Genomic DNA, 22,431 nt, shown 5'->3' with positions numbered 1-22,431 from the left:
GTGGGGAGCTTGACCACTGTGGCCACAGGACCCTGTGGGCAGTACAGTTCTGTTCCCCAGGGTTGCTGGAGTGGAAGGCATAGCCCTAAAAGCTTTGCTTCTGCAGGGCAGTACTAATTGGGCTTTTGCGGTGTCCTGCTTCACGGGAGCCTTGACAAGGAGAGCAGGGAAGGGATGAGCTGTGGTCCTCCACATGGGCACAGACCTCATCTTTGTGGCTACCCACAGGTTGCACATTGGGCCACAGAGGATCTGGAAAAGATGAAGAAATGGGGTAGCTTAGACTCTGGGGAGTCTGAGCACCCACTCCAAGAGAACTCCTGCCTGGACCCTCCGGACAGAGACCTTAACTCCAGGCCATCTCCAGCCAAGCCCCACATCTTCACCACCAGGAGCCGCACCCGGCTTTTTGGGAAGGGTGACTCAGAGGAGGCCTCCCCTATGGATTGCCCTTATGAGGAAGGCGGACTGGTCTCCTGCCCTGTCATCACCGTCAGCTCTGTTGTCACTATCCAGAGGCCTGGGGATGGGCCTGCCTGTGTCAGGTAAATCTGGAGGTCCTTCCTTTCCCTAGTGGCTCCACCAGTGGCAGCCCCAGCCATGGGCTAACTCCTCGTAGCGGTCTTGCTTCTGGGTTAAAAGTCACAGAGCTGGGGAGCTGGGAGCCTTCAGAGGTGGTCTGGCCCACACTCTTGTACCCTCACTGGACACAGTCACAGGTGTTGGAGTATGTACACTGATCCCAGCGGCCAGCATATGCTAGATTTCCAGGCCGTGAATGCTCACCAGACCCAAATACTTAGACTTCAGATTCAAAGTTAGGATCTTATGGACTAAGAAAACAAACAGCTCAGGGGAAGAACCTATCAGCTTTCCTACCTCCTCTGAGGCAGGGCCGGGAGTCACAGGTGGCTTCTGGGAAGTGTGAAGATGTCTTCATTCATCAGAGGTCAAGCCAACCCAGCTTACCCTCTAGGCTTCTGTCTCTTGAGCCCCAGAAGGAAGGCAAGTGTACTGGGTAGGAGAGGTGACAATAGCAAAGACTTTCTCCAGTCTCTATAGACAGGTCAGGGGCAGGATGGGATGAACAGCTGTGCCCCAGGATCCCCATTAGATTTGTTTCCTAAACTGCCTGGTTTGCCTTGGGGCTTCAGAAGCCCAACAGCTTCAGGGCAGAGCAGGGCCTGAGTTGAGGGTGTAATTTATTTCCCAGGCAGGCATCCCAGGACTCTGTCTCCACCGGTGTCGGTGTGGAGAAGCCCCCCAGGCTCTATGACCGCAGGAGCATCTTCGATGCTGTGGCTCAGAGTAACTGCCAGGAGTTGGAGAGCCTGCTGCCCTTTCTGCAGAAGAGCAAGAAGCGCCTGACTGACAGCGAATTCAAAGGTGGCCCTGTGAGGGCTGGCTTCCCAGGAGGGGGCCATTTTTCCAACCCTGGCCTGGTTTTGACCCTCTCTCTGCCCTTCAGACCCAGAGACAGGAAAGACCTGTCTGCTAAAAGCTATGCTCAACCTGCACAACGGGCAGAACGACACCATCGCTCTGCTCCTGGATGTCGCACGGCAGACCGACAGCCTGAAGCAGTTTGTCAACGCCAGCTACACAGACAGCTACTACAAGGGTGAGGTGGGGGGGGGGTGGCCTGGTGCAGCTACAGCACACCTGCGCCCTGAGGGGATTGCCCCAGTTCCTGCCACTGTGTTGCGTTCTGGTTCTGATCAGTCTCCTTCCTGGGATCTCTGCTGCTCTCCTGCTGACTGGGTGGTCCCTACCTTCCCTCCTATCTCCCTCTGTCTCCTCTCTTTTGCAACTTGGTATTTTCTGTTCTGTTCCTGCTTCACGATTTTCCTGGCCTCATTTGTGGATCCTGGCCTCCCACTGTGAGGGGCTGTGCTAGCGTTTTCTGTGTGCTTCTTCCACAGTTGCTACCTGCTAGGGGCCTTCTCTGGGAGTGCATCTCTCTGGGCCTTAATCACAAGACTAACTGAGCTTCCCTCTGTAGGTCAGACAGCACTGCACATCGCCATTGAGAGGCGAAACATGACACTGGTGACCCTCCTGGTAGAGAACGGAGCAGACGTTCAGGCCGCGGCCAACGGAGACTTCTTCAAGAAAACCAAAGGGCGGCCTGGCTTCTACTTTGGTAGGGAGGCCATGTGGCATACATAAGGGAGCTAGAGGCCCAGTTATTCAGGGACTAGCCAGTCTCATTCCTGGGGCCCCACTGAGGACCCTATGTTGGCTGCAGGTGAGCTACCTCTGTCGCTGGCTGCGTGCACCAACCAGCTGGCCATTGTGAAGTTCCTGCTGCAGAACTCCTGGCAGCCAGCAGACATCAGTGCCCGGGATTCGGTGGGCAACACGGTGTTACATGCCCTGGTGGAGGTGGCAGATAATACAGCTGACAACACCAAGTTCGTGACAAACATGTACAACGAGATCCTGATCCTGGGCGCCAAACTCCACCCCACCCTGAAGCTGGAAGAACTCACCAACAAAAAGGGGCTCACTCCACTGGCTCTGGCTGCTAGCACTGGGAAGATTGGGGTAGGGTGGGTGCTTTGGCTGGAGCTGCTATTATCAGGCAGGGAGGGGGTCTGGATAGAGGACTGTGTGTACCGGACTCTAATTCCACCAGCTAATGGGGCTGTTAGTGTGAGTCAGAGGAGCTGTGAGCAGAAACCATCAAGCAGGGATGTGTGTGTGTGTGTGTATGTGTGTGTGTGTGTGTGTAGCCTAGGTTGAGAGAAGAGGCTGATTGTTGTTTTACTAGTGTGAGTGAGAATTTTGTAATGATAAGGAGGGTCCTAAGGGGGGAATTTGGAACAGACTAGGTAGACCAGGTTCCAGACCAATCAGGGACCCATGAATAATGTCAGGTAAGGCTGATGATGTGTCTGGGGCTGCTTGAATTGGAGGGGAGGGACTTTCTCAATAGTAGAGATACTGGGAAACTGTCCCTGCCCATTTAAGACTAGGCTGGTCTCAAAGTTGCAGCAATCCTCCTGTCCCAACCTACTGAGTGCTGTGACAACAGCCACAAACCATCACGACTGGCTTATTGCTTCCTTAGGCTTTGATTATTTCCTTCCAGTTTGAAGTTTTCTGGAAGGGGTCCCTGGTGTAATGCACCTGATGCAGCTGCAGCTGGGGCTAGAGGCAGCTAGCTAGTGGATCTAACTAGTTGCTGGGGTTTGGGTTGGGTTCCTGATGGAGGTGGGAAGCTGAGTGCATTTTTCAGAAGAGCTCAGAGGCCACATGGGGAAGCAGCCTGGAGCCTGGCCTTGACTGACCCGGTAGGGCTCTCCTACCTGCCACAGGTCTTGGCTTACATTCTCCAGAGGGAGATCCACGAACCTGAGTGCCGGCACCTGTCCAGGAAGTTCACCGAATGGGCCTACGGGCCTGTGCACTCCTCCCTTTATGACCTGTCCTGCGTTGACACCTGTGAGAGGAACTCAGTTCTGGAGGTGATTGCCTACAGCAGCAGCGAGACCCCTGTGAGTGGCCAAGGCGAGCGTCCCTGCTCAAGCTGCGTCCCGTCTCTCACAGGAAAGGCTGCTGTGAGGAGCCTGTGTCCTGCAGTCTTGTCCCTCCTCCTTCCCATTATGTTTCCCTTAGCAAACGAACGATAGTCATTCGCTCATAAAAATGAGAACATTTCAGAAGTACAGAGATAAGGACAGCTCCCTTTGATACCGTGTGAAAAGCTTCAGAGAGTTTTTTATTTGTGTGAATGGGCTCATACTATACACCCTGTAGGGCAAGCAGCTGTTTTCGCTCATTGGTGCGTGTTGTAGTTAGCTTTATATTAGCACCCAGATATCTGTCTCGTTTAAAGGCTGTTGCCCAGCATCCATCCCAGAGGACGGTCAAGCTGTTTGCAGCGGCTCACCACACTGCAGGCCACTGACACGAGCTTGGGGATTTTTCAGTGAAAGACACATGAAATTGCTTTCTCCAAATCAAAAAGTATGGCCACCCCATTTCTTTGGACTCCTGACCCTCCTCCCTCCAAAGCCTGTAAGTCCCGCGGTGAGGCGGGACATTGTTATGCATTTACTGGCCTCTTGTACCTTGGTGGGTCTCCTAAGGTTTACAGGACTATTTGCTGGCTTATTCTGGTTTATAGACCTCTTGCTTCCGAATAAGTCATCAACCTTTTTGCTCCTGCTGCAGTGTGGTGTTGCTTCTCCTCCCCATTTGTCTCCTGCCTTTTACAGCACCCTTTACTTATGAACGGTTTTCATTCTGATAGGGTTAAGCTGGCTGCTCATTTTCTTTTTTGGCTTCTGAATTGTGTGCTGTGTGCTCTGAAGGCCTTTTCTTTTCTTTTTTTTTTTTTTAAATATTTATTTATTATGTATACAATATTCTGTGTGTATGTCTGCAGGCCTGAAGAGGGCACCAGACCTCATTACAGATGGTTGTGAGCCACCATGTGGTTGCTGGGAATTGAACTCAGGACCTTTGGAAGAGCAGGCAATGCTCTTAACCACAGAGCCATCTCTCCAGCCCCTGAAGGCCTTTTCTTTACAGAGTCACACAGCGGCCCTTCTCTGTTCTTTCCCCACTCATTTGTAGGGTATTTCATTTTGGGTCCTTTATCTAGAATTTACTTTTGTGTACTGAGGATGGCATTCTATTTAATATTTTTGGCTCCAAGTGAAGCATTACTGAGTACTAGTCTATCTTCATTGGGTAGGCCACCTCACTTGTCCCCTCTTCCTAAAGTGACACTCCAAGCTCCAGAAGCAGACTCCACTGGAGGTAGTGAGGGTGACCATAGCGCTTCACAGGATGAAGCTGTAGTTTTAGGATAAGAGTCCTAGAAAGGCGAGGCCTGGTCTAGTTTGTCCTGTCAGCCCCACCTGATCTGCCATGCTAAATCTGACTTCTGCATTCTTAAAGGGGTGGTCTGAAAAGGGAATGACCTCACTACAGACTGAGGAATTTAATCTGGAGGAGAGAAAGCTCTGGGGCAGCCACCAAAAATTTATGTCCCCATTGTTTCCTGGGGATAGGAGTGTGGGCTTATCTTGGGGCCATTTGGCTTGAGCAGGCACGCTGGTGGAAGGCAGAGATGACTAAATATATGCCAAATAACAGAACATCCCTGCAGTTAGCACCCCTTTAGAAGCTCTGGAGTGAGGGAGTGAGGAGCTTCCCATCCCCAAAGAATTCAAGGTGTCACACAAGGGGGCCTGTGTGGTACAGCCCAAACACAAAGCAGAAGGCGAGAGCAAGCTGCCTTGGGTTCAGCTGTTCTACATCCTAGGTCCTGTGAGCCGTCAAGCCTTTGGAGGCTTTGCCTAAAGCCTACTTCAAATGACAGTGTAGGCACCAGGACAGGCCTGCTCTAGGTCAGGCCTCTTAGGTTCCTTCACGTATCATGCATAGGTAATTACCACCTCTGCCTGACCCTGGGCTGCAAACATGAGAAGTGAAGAGTGTAGAAACAACCCCCCTCCCCAACAAGAATCATCCTCTTGCCCTGGGAGTGAAGAGGGCCAGTTGCTAGAGACAATGGGATTGGAATGCGGGAAATGCTGAAGTCTCGGCTGAACACTCAGAGTGGTGGCTCTCAACCTTCCTAACACTGCAACCCTCATGTGGTGGTGATCCCCAACCATAAAGTTATTTTTGTTGCTACTTCATAACTGTAATTTTGCTACTGTTATGAATCGTAACGTAAATGTCTGTGGTTTCTGATGGTCATAGGTGGCCCCTGTGAAAGGATCATTTGACCCCCAGGTTGAGAACCACTGTCTTAGGGCTTGACCGGTTTCTTCCCAGTCAGTGTACTCATGGAGATACTGAAGTTAAGAGGGTGGGTCACTCAAGGGACCGCAGCAGAGTTGGGGCCAGCCCAAGGCCCTGGCTGTACAACGGTTCAGACCTCCGGTGACCCTTGTTGCTTGGCAGGCTGAGGGGACATTCTTCCTTGACTGTATGGGTTACACAGGTGTGAGGAGTGCCGTGGGCTGGTGTAGCTATTCAGGTAGTTGCTGGTGCAAGAGTGAACCTCACTTCTCTCTGCTCCCATAGAATCGCCATGACATGCTTTTGGTGGAACCTTTGAACAGACTCCTACAGGACAAGTGGGACAGATTTGTCAAGCGCATCTTCTACTTCAACTTCTTCGTCTACTGCTTGTATATGATCGTCTTCACCACGGCTGCCTACTATCGGCCTGTGGAAGGCTTGGTGCGGACAGGAGCACGGGCCCTATCTGGGGGTCGGGGTGGGGTACTCTCCTGAGACGCTATTGGCTCCACAGGTCTAGACCTCGCCTGCTACCCCTTCCTAGCTCACTGAGAGGTAGAAAGGCTGCTTGGAGAGCCTTGCTTCCTGCCCTTAGTTTCCCCTCTTGCAGGCTGGCCTGTGCCTGGACTTTGTCTTTTAAGTCCATGGTTCTGGGAGGTTGAGCATGTGAGCCCTGAGGCTCCTGAGTATGAGGACTCAGGACTGGGAGGCAGTTGCCCCTGGGTGTCTGGAGATCATAGGATGGTACAAGCCCCAGTTCCATTGCCACCTGCTGGCCTGCACTGTTTGACTCACCTGCTTGTTACAAATCTGCTTCTTGGACCTATGCCCTTGAGTACCTTCTTTTGTGCCAGGCTGGGTTCCATCTCTCAGTTCAGTTTAGGATGAGACTCTACTCTTTTCTGAGCCAGGGATTCCATTATGTTTCTGAATTGAACCTTCTCATTTAATACCCAGACCACTAATTTTCCACCCTATTTCTGGAACATTTTTACCTGTAAATTTAGTTTAAAAGCTTGAGTTCTATCTGTGTATAAAAGGCATTTAGTGACTTCATCTGAAAATAAAATAAAATTGATAATGAGTATAGCTCAGCGGCATAGTGCTTGCCTAGGATGTGCAAGGCCTCGGGTTTGATTCCCAGCACTCCAGCATTATAACAAATTAACAAAAGAAAGGACACACACTTTGTTAGAGAGAGAAGTATGCTAATAAGTGAGACGAGGGAGTGAGCTAGTGCTGGCAAAGCGCCAAGGGGATCCTCCCAGAAAATGGTGATGTGCCTGGGCGAAGGACACCACAGGCTGTGGGGAGAATGGGATTCCAAAGCAGCAGGTCTGTAAGAGCACCTCCACCTACCTTGTCCCCTGCTCCCGTCCACTCAGAACCCTGGGCAGGGACATTGCTTGGGAGACAGCACAGCCCTGCAAGGATCCTCTGATACCCAGAGACTCAGGCAAGCAGGCCCACAGAGAGACCTTCTAGCAGATATTCCCCTACTACCTTGTTGTTTTTCTTTCTTTAAATTTATTGGTTGTTGTTGTTGTGATGTATGTATGTATGTGTGACACACACACACATGCACACGTGTCATAGTGTACATGCAGAGATCAGGATTGGAAACAAACAACTGTTTGGAGTCAGTCTGTCCTTCCATCATGGGTTCCGGGGACCAAACTCAGTTCTCAGGTTTCCATGGAGTCACTTTGCCAGGCCTTTGCTTCTCTCTTTCAATGGAGGCCTGTCTCCTGGCAGGGCCGAGTCTTAACTGTAAGGCTGGGTACCTGGTGGCCCCTGGTGAATGTTTGCTGAATGGGTGAATGAGTGAGTGAGTGGAGTCGCTGGCTGCCTCACAGCCCCCCTATAAGCTCATTGGCTTCTCTGTGCCTCACAGCCCCCCTATAAGCTGAGGAACACTGTTGGAGACTATTTCCGAGTCACTGGAGAGATCCTGTCTGTGTTGGGAGGATTCTACTTCTTCTTCCGAGGGGTAAGCATTCCTTCACAAGTTGTGAGCTTCTATTGTCAGTGTGGTGGTTTCTCAGAAAATTGGGAGTCAACCTACCTCAGGATCCAGCAATACCACTCTTGGGAATATACCCAAGAGATGCCCAATCATACTACAAAAGCATAAAGGGATTTTTATGATAATGCTATGCTCATTTATTGTAAAGGAAGGTGGTGCTGGGAGAACAAGTTAGAAGCAAAGAGGCTTCTCAGCTCTACCGTGGGATACAGCGCTCATAGCATTTTGGTGATCTTTTTCTTCCTGAATTGCCTTCAAGATACACTTGTAATTGTAGTCAATGTTTTTAAAGCGCTCCATGAGTCACATGACATCACCCATCCCATTAGCTTGATTGCTGCTGCTCCGGTCTTCACAGTCTGCTGGAACCCACTCCAGTGTTCCAGCATGCTGGCCCTCCAAAAACACCAGGAGTTTCCCTGTTCAGCCACATCTAACACTTCCCAGAAACGTACTCTGTCTGTTCCCTCACAGATTCAGTATTTCCTGCAGAGGCGGCCATCCCTCAAGAGTTTGTTTGTGGACAGCTACAGCGAGATACTTTTGTAAGTGCTGCTTTGTGTTCTGTTTAGCTCCTTCATTCTCTCACCTATGCTTGAACAGGCACATAGCAGGGCAGGCCTCAGTAGGCAGGCTGAAGCAATGGTGGAAGGCACTCAACAAATATTCATCAGATGAATGAATATCAATGTTTACACTGCCAGATAAATGTCAGGGGCTGGGGTTGGCAGACTGTGTCACGGTGTCATATGATTTACAGCTGGAGTTAGGGGGTCCCTCCCATCCCTTTGTTCACCGTGTGTGCATCCCTCTGCCATTCACTGGGTCGACACTGGGAGACGGAGGTGGACTATACATAGTTCTTGCCTTCAAGAATCTCCAGTCTTTAAGGCAGGTTTTAAAAAATTTGTTTGCTTTTCATTCCAACTTCATGGACATTTTGAACTACACAATTCACAGTTGTTGAGAAAGGGATTGTCCCATGCACTGAGTATTTAGCAGCGTCCCAGGCCTCTGTCCAATAGCTTCCCCCCTCCCCACTTCCAGGCTTGATTATCAAAATGCCCGCAGATAAATACCACCAGTTCTTTTCTTGTGGGTGGTGGCATGTTCTCCTGGTTGGGGGCCACTGCTTTTAGAGGAGATGGATGAGCAAAGGCACAGGTATCGCAGAGCCTCTGTTCATAAAATAGACTAGAACCTGCGAGCCTCATCCTGCACAGACGGCTTTCAACCACGGGTTTCCTGGGATCTGGACTTAAACTCTCTTCCGATGCCCAGGTTTCCCTCAGTCCTGGGGCTTCTCTTTTCATTTCTGGTGTGATTAAGGAGATGATTTCTGGTGCTATTGTGACAAGCTTGTTCTTAGGATTCATAAGCCTCATGTTCCCACAGTAATCATCAAATACCTTTATTTTAGTTCCAAAGGGCAAGCTCAATCTTTAGGGTCTATAGCAATTGGTGAGCACAATACTTATTTGCATAAAGAAGAAATGTTCCCCTACATAGCATTGTAAGACTAGACTCAAGATTACATTCCTAAAAGTTATAGCCACATTACAGTTACGTTAAAACACACATATACATGCACATGCATGCAATTATACCAATGAATATATATTACTTTTATGTTATCAAAACTACTCAAACATACTGATATAACTCATAAGAGTGCAAAAATTCTTATACTCAAACCCGGGAGTTTCCTACTTCCAACCCTTCCCTTTCTCTGAAACCTGCTTTCCTTGGGCTCTTTCTTCTGACACATACTCATGCCACAGAGAAGGATTTCGCATCCTCCTCCCCATCTGCTTCCCCCTTTTCATCATTCCGATGTGATTATATAATATTTTGTTTTAGTCAGTAATCATCATTTGCATTCTTGTCTCTTTGTAAATATTCCTGTCGAACAGCTTTGTAATAGTTCCATTACTTGTTTTTGGTTTGTTTCTTCTGGTTTATCAGATTACCATTCCCTTAATTTCCCCTTGTTTAGTTTCTCTGTAGACAATGTTAATTCTTCCCACACATCCTAAAGCAGGTGCAGTTTTCTTCAAAATCATACTTAGAAGTTATAACACGTGGCCAGATCACTTTTCTTCCCCTTGAGGGATCTTTGCCTAGAGTTTTCTTTCTTTTGTTTGAAACAGGGCCTCTCTATGTAACCCAAACTAGCCTTCTATTCTAACTCGCAGCAATCCTCCTGCCTTTGATTCTGGAGTGCTGGGGTGACAGAGGTGTACACTATACCTTCTTTCCTGTTTTCTCTTTGAGACTGGGTTGTTTTCCAGCCTGACCCTTCTTTTACCTGGCACGTTCTTTCTGTTGTCAGCCTTGGGATTCTCATGGCTCCCATCTCTTCCTCACTTCTTTTTCCTTCTTGGTCTTGTTTTCTGGACATCCTTCAGTGTTTCAGTGGGGTTGCTCAGAGGGGAAGCAGCTGATGCTGTAGAGTGCCGTGTGTAACTGCTCATTATCAGTAGGTTGGGGTATTCAATACATTTCTCACTTATATTTAAAAAAATGGATTGCACAGGATAGAACTATCATAAGTCAAGGACCATCTATATTATATTTACATTGAATAAAATTTTTTAAAAAATATTTTATTTATTTATTATGTATACAATGTTTTGTCTGTGTGTATGCCTGCAGGCCAGAAGAGGGCACCAGACCTCATTACAGATGGTTGTGAGCCACCATGTGGTTGCTGGGAATTGAACTCAGGACGTTTGGAAGAGCAGGCAACGTTCTTAACCTCTGAGCCATCTCTCCAGCCCCCATTGAATAAAATTTTGAAGAATAAAATTTCCCCTCCAACATGCCATACATTTTCCTCCTTGTGCCTGCTGGGACAGCGCATCTCCAGCCCCTGCATGGTTACATTCTCACTCTTCCGGTTCTTGCAGTCTGGGCCTTTTTTCTAAGTTGAACGACTTTGCCTCTGCCCTCAGCTTTGTGCAGTCTCTGTTCATGCTGGCGTCTGTGGTACTGTACTTTTGCCACCGCAAGGAGTACGTGGCTTCCATGGTGTTCTCCCTCGCCATGGGCTGGACCAACATGCTCTACTATACCAGAGGATTCCAGCAGATGGGCATCTATGCTGTCATGATAGAAAAGGTGGGTTTCCAAGCGTGTTTTCCACAGAGCCCTGTTTGCCCCCACGGATGTGAGATACTGCCCTATGAATTCTTTTCAGCCTTTCTGTATCTTCCAGGGAGCCTTTTGTTTAGCCCTTAGCCTATTTATTGCCCTAGAATCCAGCAACCTGGCATTGACCCGAGCCTGCAGATTTTCTTCAAACTTGCTGCCTTTGCTTTCCAAACCACCATCTCCCAACCGGAGCAAAAGCCATGGGAGAGGTGGGAATCATTTCCTCATGACGTCTGAGCTGGAAACCACAGAGCCTAGCCCACTGCAGGTTCCTGTCACATATCCTCTGGTCACTCTAGGCTGATGCATCCCTGATCATTCCTGTGTTCCTACCATGGTTGGATTTGCCTTTTACCAGCCTGCTCTTTCCTGCAGATGATCCTCAGGGACCTGTGTCGATTCATGTTTGTCTACCTCGTGTTCTTGTTTGGATTTTCCACAGGTAATGGGCTGAGTCAAAGCTGGTGGTAGGCAGGTGTGTTGCTCACATGACCTCCTCAGGCTCTGCAGGGCTGGGGGAGGAGGAGCCAGGTGGGGAAGACAGGTGCATTCTTGCAGGTGACCAAGGGACAGACAGAACACACATCAGCACGAGCCCGAGAACTTGGAAATGTGATGGATGAGGCATTCGTGGATGCTTTAGAGATACTGTGCTACTTGCTTGCTGAACAGCTCTATTTTGGCCGAGCTTTTGTCCAACTTATTTCAATACTATTTCAGACTCACAGGAAACTTTCAAGAGTAGTATAGATGACTCCTCTCTGTTTCTTACCCAGATTCCCCAATTTAAACATTTTAAAATTTCTCCATTCCTTATCTGTCTCTTCTCTGTCTCTTTCTCTCCCCTTTCCTTCCCTTCCCTACTCCTCCCCTCCCTTCCCCATCCCTTCCATTCTTTATTCCTGGTTCTGGAGATTGAACCCAGGGTCTAATACATGCCAGGCTAGCGCCCACTGAGCTACAGCCCCAGCCTTCATGATTCCCTAACCCCACCACTCATTGCCTCTTTAGTCCCTGGCATTTTATCGTAAGGAAGAGCTTTTTCCCATCTCCTCAATTCATTTTTTTTAAACATGAGGATGGATGGCCTTGGGGTTCTTTTTATTCCCTGTAGATTCTCACTGTCACGTGAGCCATAATCCTTACTATCATCAGTTATTTTGAAGCTGAGTTCTGGTCCTTGGGAGCCCCTTTAAGCCGGATCCTGGGCCCCTCTACCTGCTCCACATCCTGTTGTTAGCAATGCCCCTGCCTCAGTTCTCATTTGAGTTCTGTGGTTACGTGGTTCCTGAGGCATGCCCGTGTCTGCTCCCACTCTGCGGTTTATTTTAGAACTCCTGTCTAGGAGGGTTGAACATTGGTGACTAGGGATGCTGATAGGTGTGGGCTGTGGCACTTGACCTGAAGTTCTGCATATTAGTACAAGAAGGGATTGGGCTTAGGGTGTTCTCGGGGCACTGATGCACATGGCTGCTTAGCAGTACTCAGGCCTGCAGTACACTTCCAAAGAAGAATATTAGCAGAGGCCACTCTGCTTTGAGTTGCTCGACGTCCGTGATTATAGAGTGGATCTCTAAAAGCCATGGTGTGGCTTGACACTGTGGTTACAGAGTGGATCTTTAAAAGACGTAGTGTGGCTGGCAAAGTGACTCAGGCTTCCTGTCTTTTTAAGCAAGTTGTGTATTATACAAAGGCCTCTTTATGTACATGGCCTACATAGCTTTGCATATTTCTTCAAACACCTTTCCTACTAGATCAATTTAAAGCTCTTATTATAGGAAAGCTGTGTGTTATTACAACTTTCTGATAGTCTGGGAGGGGGAGATGCTACATAAGCGGGTGGCCTTCCTGCTGCCGGGTGCTGGGTAGGAGAGGTATGTATCAGGGAGTCTGGGGTCTTGTTTTCCATCCATCAACACCCTTTTCTCCTGTGACCTACAGCCGTGGTGACACTAATTGAGGATGGGAAGAATGACTCTGTGCCTGTGGAGTCCACCCCACACAGGTGGCGAGGGCCTGCCTGCAGGCCACCCGACAACTCCTACAACAGCCTGTACTCCACGTGCCTGGAGCTGTTCAAGTTCACCATCGGCATGGGCGACTTGGAGTTCACCGAGAACTACGACTTCAAGGCTGTCTTCATCATCCTGTTACTGGCCTATGTGATCCTCACCTACATCCTCCTGCTCAACATGCTCATTGCCCTCATGGGTGAGACGGTCAACAAGATCGCACAAGAGAGCAAGAACATCTGGAAGCTGCAGGTGGGCAGCAGAGTGGGGCAGGGCGTGCAGCCTCAGTGGTATTGACTGTCCCTTGCTGTCAAATAGTGGGGCACATGAGCTCCTATGGGACTGAGTAGGGGGCAGGAAGCACTGAGCCTTAGAGATGTCATCTGTCTGTGTTTTCAGTCACGCGCCTGGTGGGTAGCAGAGCCAGGGTTTTGCAGGGCAGTCTCATGTTTGGGACTCTGATGTCACACAAGTCCCCAAGTGATCCCTTTATAAGTGCCACCAGTTCATAGGGTTGCCTTCCTGGACCCAGTAAGCAGTAAGTAGCCAGGTATAGGCAGGCTTGGCTGATCTCCTTCACGGAGCATGTGCCTGCCAGGCTTTGGAAACAGACCTGTTATAGGAGGTACTACAGGGCCAGCTTGGAGGTTGCTGGGGCTGGGAGAGATTCTGGAGATGGTGGTCCAGGAAGGCCTATTTCCCCTTCCCTTCAGAGAGCCATCACCATCCTGGACACAGAGAAGAGTTTCCTGAAATGCATGAGGAAGGCCTTCCGCTCCGGCAAGCTGCTACAGGTGGGGTTCACGCCAGATGGCAAGGATGACTACCGGTGGTGTTTCAGGTAAGGCAAAGCAGGAGTTGAAGCTGAGAGCTCCTGCTCTCAGTCCAGGGCATGCAGGACCCATCGAGAGCCAGAGGAGTGTGTAGAGGCTGGACTCAGGACTCCCTGGGACCAGTCACAGGTTCAGGGAACTCTCAAGGCCAGCGTCAGGTCCAAGGGCCACATAGGACTCAGCTCTGGGCACAGGACACCCATTCAGATCTCAGGGGGTAAAACTTCCAACATGAAGCCCTGAAAGACTTGAGGGGTTCAAAAATGACCACTTGGTGAACAGAGCCAAACCTAGGAATCCAGTATTAAAATTCCTGGACCTTGTGGAATGGTTAGAAAGGACGGATTGTCCATGAAACAAGCCCTATCTGTCCCTCCACCTGCTGTGTCTTCATCTGGATGGGCTCTGCCTTAGACAGCTGGCCCCGGATCCTGTCCCCTCCCCCACAGGGTGGACGAGGTGAACTGGACTACCTGGAACACCAATGTGGGCATCATCAACGAGGACCCGGGCAACTGTGAGGGCGTCAAGCGCACCCTGAGCTTCTCCCTGAGGTCAGGCCGAGGTGAGGTGGGATGGGTGGGGCCACGGCAGGGAGGGGCCTGACTCTGGGAAGGGGGTTTCCTACTCCATGTTGACTTTCCTCACAAAGGACCTGGGCTGCGTAGCAGTGACAGATGCCAGCCATCCACATGCTAGTGACTGCTGCGTGTCCCCTGACACACCTGTGCAGCACTGCCAGGCGCTCCTTGAACTCACTGATTTCAGATTAACTTTGGTCATTGCATGTTCAGAAAACCTTTAATGTCGCCAGCATTTTAACGGCCCCCACATTTGGTTATATGACCCCATATGGGGTTACAACCCACAGTTTGAGACTCTGGGTGTTGGACCACACAGTATTTTTGCAGAAGCCTTCATATTCATCAAGCCCCCCCCCCCACTTTTTTTTATTTATTTTTTATCCCCCCCCCCCACTTTTTTTAAGTCAGCTCCAAATTGTTATTACTCTCTTGTGGAGAATTTCACACTTCAAGTTTTAAGCGTTTTGGTTTTAGAGTTCCTGTTTTTTTCCTGTGCTGACGGTTCTATTTCTTTGCTGAGGTCTTCTAGCCATTCCCTCATTAGGAACATGTTTTCCTCTGCTTCTTTGAACATAGTAATGTTACTTTACAATTTCTGTCTGCTAAGGGATGGACTGGCTCAGAGGTAGTACTCTCTGCCTACCAAACACAGGGCCCTGGGTTCAGCGGTCTCTAGCTAAACCCAACATCTGGGCTATCATGGCATCTATTTCTCTTGACTGCTATTTTTTTCTTTTTTCTTTTTTGTGACAGAGAACCACATTTTCTTGGATTCCCTTTTAGGTCCAGATTGTGTGCTGGACATGGTAGATAAGATACTGTGGAAAGCCTGGATTCAGTTACCTTTAAGTATTTTTTATATTATTTATTTATTATTATTTTATATACTAAACGGTTCTTCACTTATTCAGGAATCACCTTGAGCTTGTGCTAGGCATAAGTGAGTGTAAGGATGTTTCCACACACTGGCTGAGTTCCTTTCTTATACTTGAGTTAAAGTATGTCTGCCCCACTTCCAACCCCATTACAGCCATTCTCTATCAAGTATTTTGGAATCTCACCATCAGCAAGCAGGGTCTAGTTCTCAGTCCCAAAGCTGACCAGCCCTCCAGCATTGTAGCACCTGTTCCCCTATGTTCCATGTGACTGATTCTAACTGTGTCAGCTGCCCCATGACTTTTCCTCCTCTCTCAGGGGAAATTCCAGGCTTCACTAGGATGGCTGTTCACTCTACTATAGTTGGTAAAATTGTCACTAAGCAGAGCCAGGGCGTTGATAGGGCTTCCCTTATGAATGCCACTTCTTTTAGGATTTGTAGAATCTCACATCTGCCACCTCAATTCTAAACACATTCTGCCGAATGGCATTTTTCACAGTTTATGGTTGTCATGAGCAACAAGAGCGGATGGAGATCTATCTCACCAGTGGCTCACTAGGGGGCTGGTGATGTAGCCCAGTGGTCAAGTACTGGGCTAGCTTGTGAAACCGGTCTGGATTCTATCTCTAGCACAGAAAAAAAAGCGGCTCATTTTGGAAAGCAGTTCCCTGCCCTTGGACTTCCTTGCTCTCACACAGGTCCCAGAAGTTTGGTGATTTTCCTGGGAATGCAAAGGGAAAGACTCCTTGGTCTAATTGCCACCTTTGCTCATTATCTTTTCTTCAATTTGTCAGTCAGACTAACATTTTCTGAGAACTACTCAAAGATGGCTGTGTGTGATTTGAGTGGCCTTCCATGATCCTCCCACTGACTTAGTGAGCTGGTGTTGGTTCACACTTCTGGAGTCTGAGCAGGGCAGTTTATTTTAGACATATTTAAGTATGGTACCATTTTGGGAAAAGTTTCCTGGTGATAATTATCACAATAAAGCTTACGACATGACTACACTGAAACTCTTTTGCAAAACACATGTGACCTCTTCCATAAGAATGGGTTCTATAACTTAAGGGCCTAGGAGAGGATCTAGTGTGGTCTAGGTCATTGTAGAGGTTACCAAGCTATGCAGTATGCGTGACGTCACCCTTAAGGATGGGTTTTATTGACTGAGAAACAATGATCAGGATAAAGGCCTAGGGAGGAAGAGTGTGGGATAAGCATAACAGTCTGGGGGAGGGGATTTGAGTGAGGCCTGGCCCTACAGACCACACAGAGCATCAGGCTATCAACTACATCCACCCCAGCCTCTGGGTGGAAAACAGGTGTGGATCTCCTCACCTGAGGAGGCAGTCCTGAGTGTTTAACATTCCTGGTTTCCCACTAGTGCTTTTTCTGTGCGCAAAAGGACATCATGCCCTCTACACTACCCGTCCTCAGCGAACCTTTATTCCAGTTGGACCAGTGATTTGGAACAGAAGCTGTGGGGTTTAAAATCAGATTTTATACTTTATACCTATTTCTTAGGGAACATTCCTTCAGGATTTTGCTTTCTCACTTCTGTAATGGTAGAAACTCTAGTGATAGTCTGATAATTTGGATAACAAGGACCCCTCCCTGCCAAGCCGCATGTGGAAGGAGGAAGTGGGAGAATGCAGGAGAGGGAGGGACAGGTGGTCAGTGAAGGAACTAGGGAGTACATGGGGAGACTTGGTATGAGAATGAGGATATGGTGAATGGTACTGGGAACTTTAGATGCTCTGGAGACCCCGGAACTGGCTAGGCCAACAGTTCCCAAGTTGGGTGTCTCCAGTTCCCAAGCTGGGTGTCTCCACTTCCCAGCCAGTTAGTGGTCAGTATATTGATGGACAATAATAACTAGTCTTCCTTAAGAGTTCCTTGGGGCTTTAGTTGTTGCCAAAGTTCTTATTTGAAGCCCAGTGTTACCAGGTCTCCCTTGGTGTTTTCCTCAGCTTCTATGCCCTGCTTGGACCTTGCCTCTAAGTCTTAATTTTTCTTGGCTGCTCTTCATCACTTAAGAGTTGCCCAATGTGGAGTTGCATTGCAGAAACCTCTTTACCCTCCCATTTAGGGAGCCAGGTAGTAGAGGTGGAAGCAGGTGTGTGATAGACTAATGAGGTCACAGGTTTGCCAGTGCCTGGGGAAGAAGAGACCTTAAGATGTTACTTGGGAAAAAGCTTTCAACAAAATACAACATCCCTTCATGATAAAGGTCTTGGAGAGAGCAGAGATACAAGAAACATACCTAAACATATTAAAGGCAATCACAACAAGCCAGCAGCCAACATCAGACTAAATGAAGAGAAACTCCCAGTGATCCCAATGAAATCAGGAACAAGACAATGTTGCCCACCCTCTCCATATCTATTCAACATAGTTCTTGAGGTCCTAGCTAGAGCAATAGGACACCAAAAGGAGATCAAGAGGATACAATTCAGAAAAGAAGTCAAACTCTCACTATTTGCTGATGATATGATAGTTTACATAAGAGATCCCAAAAATTCTACCAAGGAACTTCTACAACTCATAAACACTTTCAGCAATGTAGCAGGACACAAGATTAACTAAAAAAAAATCAGTAGCCCTCCTGTACACAGATGATAAAAGGGCTGGGGAAGAAACCAGAGAATCAACACCCTTCACAATAGCCACAAATAACATAAAATATCTCAGAGTAACTCTAACCAAACAAGTGGAAGACTTGTGTGACAAGAACTTTAAATCTTTGAAGAAAGAAATTGAAGATGACATCAGAAAGTGGAAAGATCTCTCATGCTTTTGGGTAGGCAGAATTAACATAGTAAAAATGGCAATCTTACCAAAAGCAATCTACAGATTCAATGCAATGCCCATCAACATCCCAGAAAAATTCTTCACAGACCTCGAAAGAATGGTATTCAACTTCATATAGAAAAGCAAAAAACCCAGGATAGCCAAAACAATCTTGTACAATAAAAAAACTTCTGGAGGCATCACAATCCCTGACTTCAAACTCTACTACAGAGCTACAGTACTGAAAACAGTCTGGAATTGGCATAAAAACAGACAGGAGGACCAATGGAACTGAATCAAAGACTTGGACATTAATCTACACTCCTTCAAACACCTGATTTTTGACAAAGAAGAAAAAAAATCAAATGGAAAAAAGAAAATATTTAACAAATGATGCTGGCATAACTGGATATCAACATGTAGAAGAATGAAAATACATCCATATCTATCACCATGACCAAAACTCAAGCCCAAATAGATCAAAGACCTCAACATAAAGCCAGCCACACTGAACCTCATAGAAGAGAAAGTGGGATGTACACTTGAATGCATTGGCACAGGAGACCACTTTTTAAATATAACCTCAGTAGCACAGATACTGAGAGAAACAATTAATAAATGGGACCTTCTGAAACTGAAAAGTTTCTGTAAAGCAAAGGATATGGTCAATAAGACAAAACGACAGCCTACAGAATGGGAAAATAGCTTTATCAACCCCACATCAGACAGAGGTCTGATCTTCAAAACATACAAAGAACTCAAGAAACTGGTCATCAAAAGAACAAATAGTCCAATAAAAAATGGAGTACAGACCTAAACAGAGAACTCTCAACAGAGGAATCTAAAATGGCTGAAAGACACTTGAGGAAATGCTCAACATCCTTAGTCATCAGAGAAATGCAAATAAAAATGGCTCTGAGATTCCATCTTACACCTGTAAGAATGGCCAAGATCAAAAACACTGATGACAACTTATGCTGGAGAGATTGTGGGATAAAGGCAACACTCCTGCATTGCTGGTGGGAGTGCAAGGTGGTACAGCCCCTTTGAGTATCAGTATGGCAATTTCTCAGAAAATTAGAAAACAACCTTCCTCAAGACCCAGAAATACCACTTTTGGGTATATATCCAAAGGATGCTCAATCGTGCCACAAAGACATGTGCTCAACTATGTTCATAGCAGCTTTGTTTGTCATAGCCAGAACCTGGAAACAACCTAAATGCCCCTTGACTGAAGAATGGATAAGGAAAATGTGGTACATTTACACAATGGAGTACTGCACAGCAGAAAAAAAATAATGACATCTTGAATTTTGCAGAAAAATGGATGGAGCTAGAAAACATCATATTGAGTGAGGTAACCCAGACCCAGAAAGACAATTATCACATTTACTCATTCATATGTGGTTTTTAAACATAAAGCAAAGAAAATCAGCCTGCAAATCACAATCCCAGAGAATCTGGACAACAATGAGGACCCTAAGAGAGACATACATGGATCTAATCTAATGTGAAGTAGAAAAAGACAAGATATCCTGAGTAAATTGGGAGCATGGGGATCATAAGAGAGGGTGAAGGGGAGAGGGAGAAGGGAAGGGGCCAGCGAAAATGATATAGCTCAATTCAAATCAATAAAAAAAAACCAAATAATATATTTATTTAACAACATACATAACAAACACACCACCACACCCACAACAACACACACAAACAGCGAGAGAGAAGAGAGAGAGAGAGAGAGAGAGAGAGAGAGAGATGTTACCTGCATGGATGAGGGGAAGAGGAAACTTCATGAGTCCAAGAGCTTGAAGAATTTTTTCCAGGCAGGGTCTAACGATGTAGCTTTGGCTGTCTTGGAATTCATGTTGTAAACCAGGCTGGCCTTGAACTCACAGAGTTCCACCTGTCTCAGCTTCCTGAGTGTTGGGATTAAAGGTGTGTGCCACTATACCTGGCTAATTTTTAAAAAAATACTTTAAAATTAAAACATAATACCATTTTTTTCTTCCTTCTAACCCCTCCTGTGTCACCTCCTCCCAACCCCTCCCAGGTCCCCCCATTATCTCTTTTTCTTTTGTTATTATAGATATGTATGCACATATTTATATGCACAAATATATAAATATAACCTGCTGAGTTTGCTTTTGTTGTTAGTGTGTATATGATTTCCAGGATAACCACTTTGTATTGGGTAACCAATTATGGAGATTGCCCTGGGAGAGGCTAATTCCTCTTCTCTCAGCAGTCATTAGTTGCCTGTAGTTCTTTGTCTAGGGGTGGGACTCTGAGATTTTCTTCTTCTGTGTTATCATGTCTATTGATATTGTCATTATTTAGGTCTTATTTAGGCAGCCATCTCTAGGAGACAGTCTAATAGCAGACTTCCTGGTCCCCTGGCTCTTACAGTCTTTGCCCCCTTTTCAAAACATTACCTGAGCTTTAGGTGTAGGAGTTGTGTTGATGATGTATCCACTGGGGATGGGTTCTCCACAACCCACTGATCTCTGAATTATATCCAGTTGTGGTTTTCTGTCATGGTCTCTGTCTGCTTTAAAGAGAGGTTTCTTTGATTGAGGGGTACCCAGGTCTCCTTTCATCTGGAGATGTGAGGCCTACCAATAAACCCATGCTTGTTTTATTGCATCCCAGGTGCTAATGATTTTGTTGCCTTTCAGTTGCAGGGAGAAACTGGAAGAACTTTGCCCTGGTTCCCCTTCTGAGGGATGCAAGCACTCGAGATAGGCATACCACCCAGCCTGAGGAAGTTCATCTGAAGCATTTTGCAGGATCCCTTAAGCCAGAGGATGCTGAGGTCTTCAAGGACTCCATGGCCCCAGAGGAGAAGTGAGGGACACCATCCAGGGGTCAATGCTGGGTCTTTGGATGGCCCATTGCCTATGTGGGGAGAAGGGTATGCTCAGGGAACATCGAGCCCTGTTGTTGGCTGTGTCCATTCTGTGCCTGCCTAGGCACAATCCTAGGACTTCACAGGGCATGCTGTGGAAAAGTAGGAGGTTGTGTGGGAAGAGATCTGCATCCAACCATGACTGTCTTCAGGCGAATTTTCAAACATTTGGCTTTCAACTGTGTGCAAGCTTTGTTAAACAGAGTGGATGGCAAATCTCCACTTGGACGCATGTTACACCCTGGCTTTATTGGATTTTTGGACTGTTGGGATATGAGCAAATGGAGTCCAGGAAAACAACTCTTAAATACTTGCTTTGATATAAAATGCTGAAACCTTTCTCCTCTACACTGTGTTGACTATCTTACCTGCCCTGAGAGGCTTTGGAGGAGTGTGTCATTTGACAAGCCCAGAGAAGGTGGGGGATGCTAGTCCCGTTCCCAGTTCCAGCAGAATCAAGTCGTTCCAAAGTGACTTTCCCCTTCAATGTCTTTACAAAGTATTAACTTCATTGTTTTTTTTTTAAATACAAAACCATATCCAAAGGAAGTTTTCAATCCAGAAGCCATGGCAGGAAGCTTTCAATCTAGAGGACATGGCAGGAAGTTTTTAATGATCTTTCTTTTGCTGTAATCACAATCCTGCTCCACTTCCTGCAGTGCTAAATGCACCTCCCAATGTTAGTCTTGTAATTCATAAAATAAACTCTGTATGTGTCTGCAGATATGCTTTATAATAAGTATGAACTTGGCGCTAATAATTGGGCTGACATTGCTAGGTAGTTCTCTCTTCAGTCTGCCCCCCACCCCGTGTGTGTGTGTGTGTGTATGATAAAACACTCCGATCAAAAGCAACCTGGGGAGAAAAGGGTTTATTTAATCTTACAGGTGGCAGCCCATCATCAGGGGAAGCCAATGCAGAGACTCAAGGCAGAAGCCTGAAGCAGAGAGCACAGAGGAACAATGCTATGGTGTACAGGGCACAGCAATGACAAGTGAGAAGGGGTAAAAAGTCTTTATCAGCCCAGAGCAGACACAGAGATTTATTAAAGAAAATACAGTGATACAGTGTGAGGAAGTGTCAGGAGAGAGAAAGAGCGCGAAAATGGGACAATTCTTTCCTTCCTTCCTTCCTTCCTTCCTTCCTTCCTTCCTTCCTTCCTTTTTTTTTTTTTTTTTTTAAGTTAGGATCTCACTGTAGCCCTGACTTGTGTGGAACTTACTCTGTAGACCAGGCTGGCCTCAAACAGAGATCCATCTGCCTCCTGAGTGCTGGAATTAAAGGCATGTGCCACTACACCTGGCTAATAGTGATCTAAATGAGAGAGAGAGAGAGAGAGAGAGAGAGAGAGAGAGAGAGAGAGAGAGAGAGAGAGAGAGAGTACCCTCTTGAGGGAAATGGAAGGTTTTTGTTTTGTTTTGTTTTTACAGTTAGAAGGAAGTGACATGGTCTTATCTTGTGCGCTGTTTGTATGGGGTCCATATCAGG

General features: G+C 47.1%; 1 protein-coding gene across 1 annotated transcript; it reads left to right on the top strand.

Moving 5' to 3' along the window:
* Positions 1 to 261: 261 nt before the first annotated feature.
* Trpv1 (transient receptor potential cation channel subfamily V member 1) lies at positions 262 to 21,415 on the top strand. The gene is made up of 15 exons (XM_038327672.1): positions 262 to 545; positions 1,214 to 1,386; positions 1,469 to 1,621; positions 2,003 to 2,143; positions 2,249 to 2,547; positions 3,321 to 3,500; positions 6,049 to 6,207; positions 7,661 to 7,756; positions 8,267 to 8,337; positions 10,747 to 10,912; positions 11,321 to 11,387; positions 12,887 to 13,209; positions 13,671 to 13,798; positions 14,240 to 14,355; positions 20,714 to 21,415. Exons 1-15 carry the CDS (start codon positions 262 to 264, stop codon positions 20,884 to 20,886), a joined length of 2,529 nt encoding a protein of 842 aa, XP_038183600.1. The 3' UTR covers positions 20,887 to 21,415.
* The last annotated feature ends 1,016 nt before the right edge of the window (positions 21,416 to 22,431 follow it).

The sequence above is a fragment of the Arvicola amphibius genome, chromosome 4 (assembly GCF_903992535.2).
Source record: "Arvicola amphibius chromosome 4, mArvAmp1.2, whole genome shotgun sequence".
Lineage (NCBI taxonomy): Eukaryota > Metazoa > Chordata > Mammalia > Rodentia > Cricetidae > Arvicola > Arvicola amphibius.
This window is presented reverse-complemented; position numbering and strand designations above follow the sequence as displayed.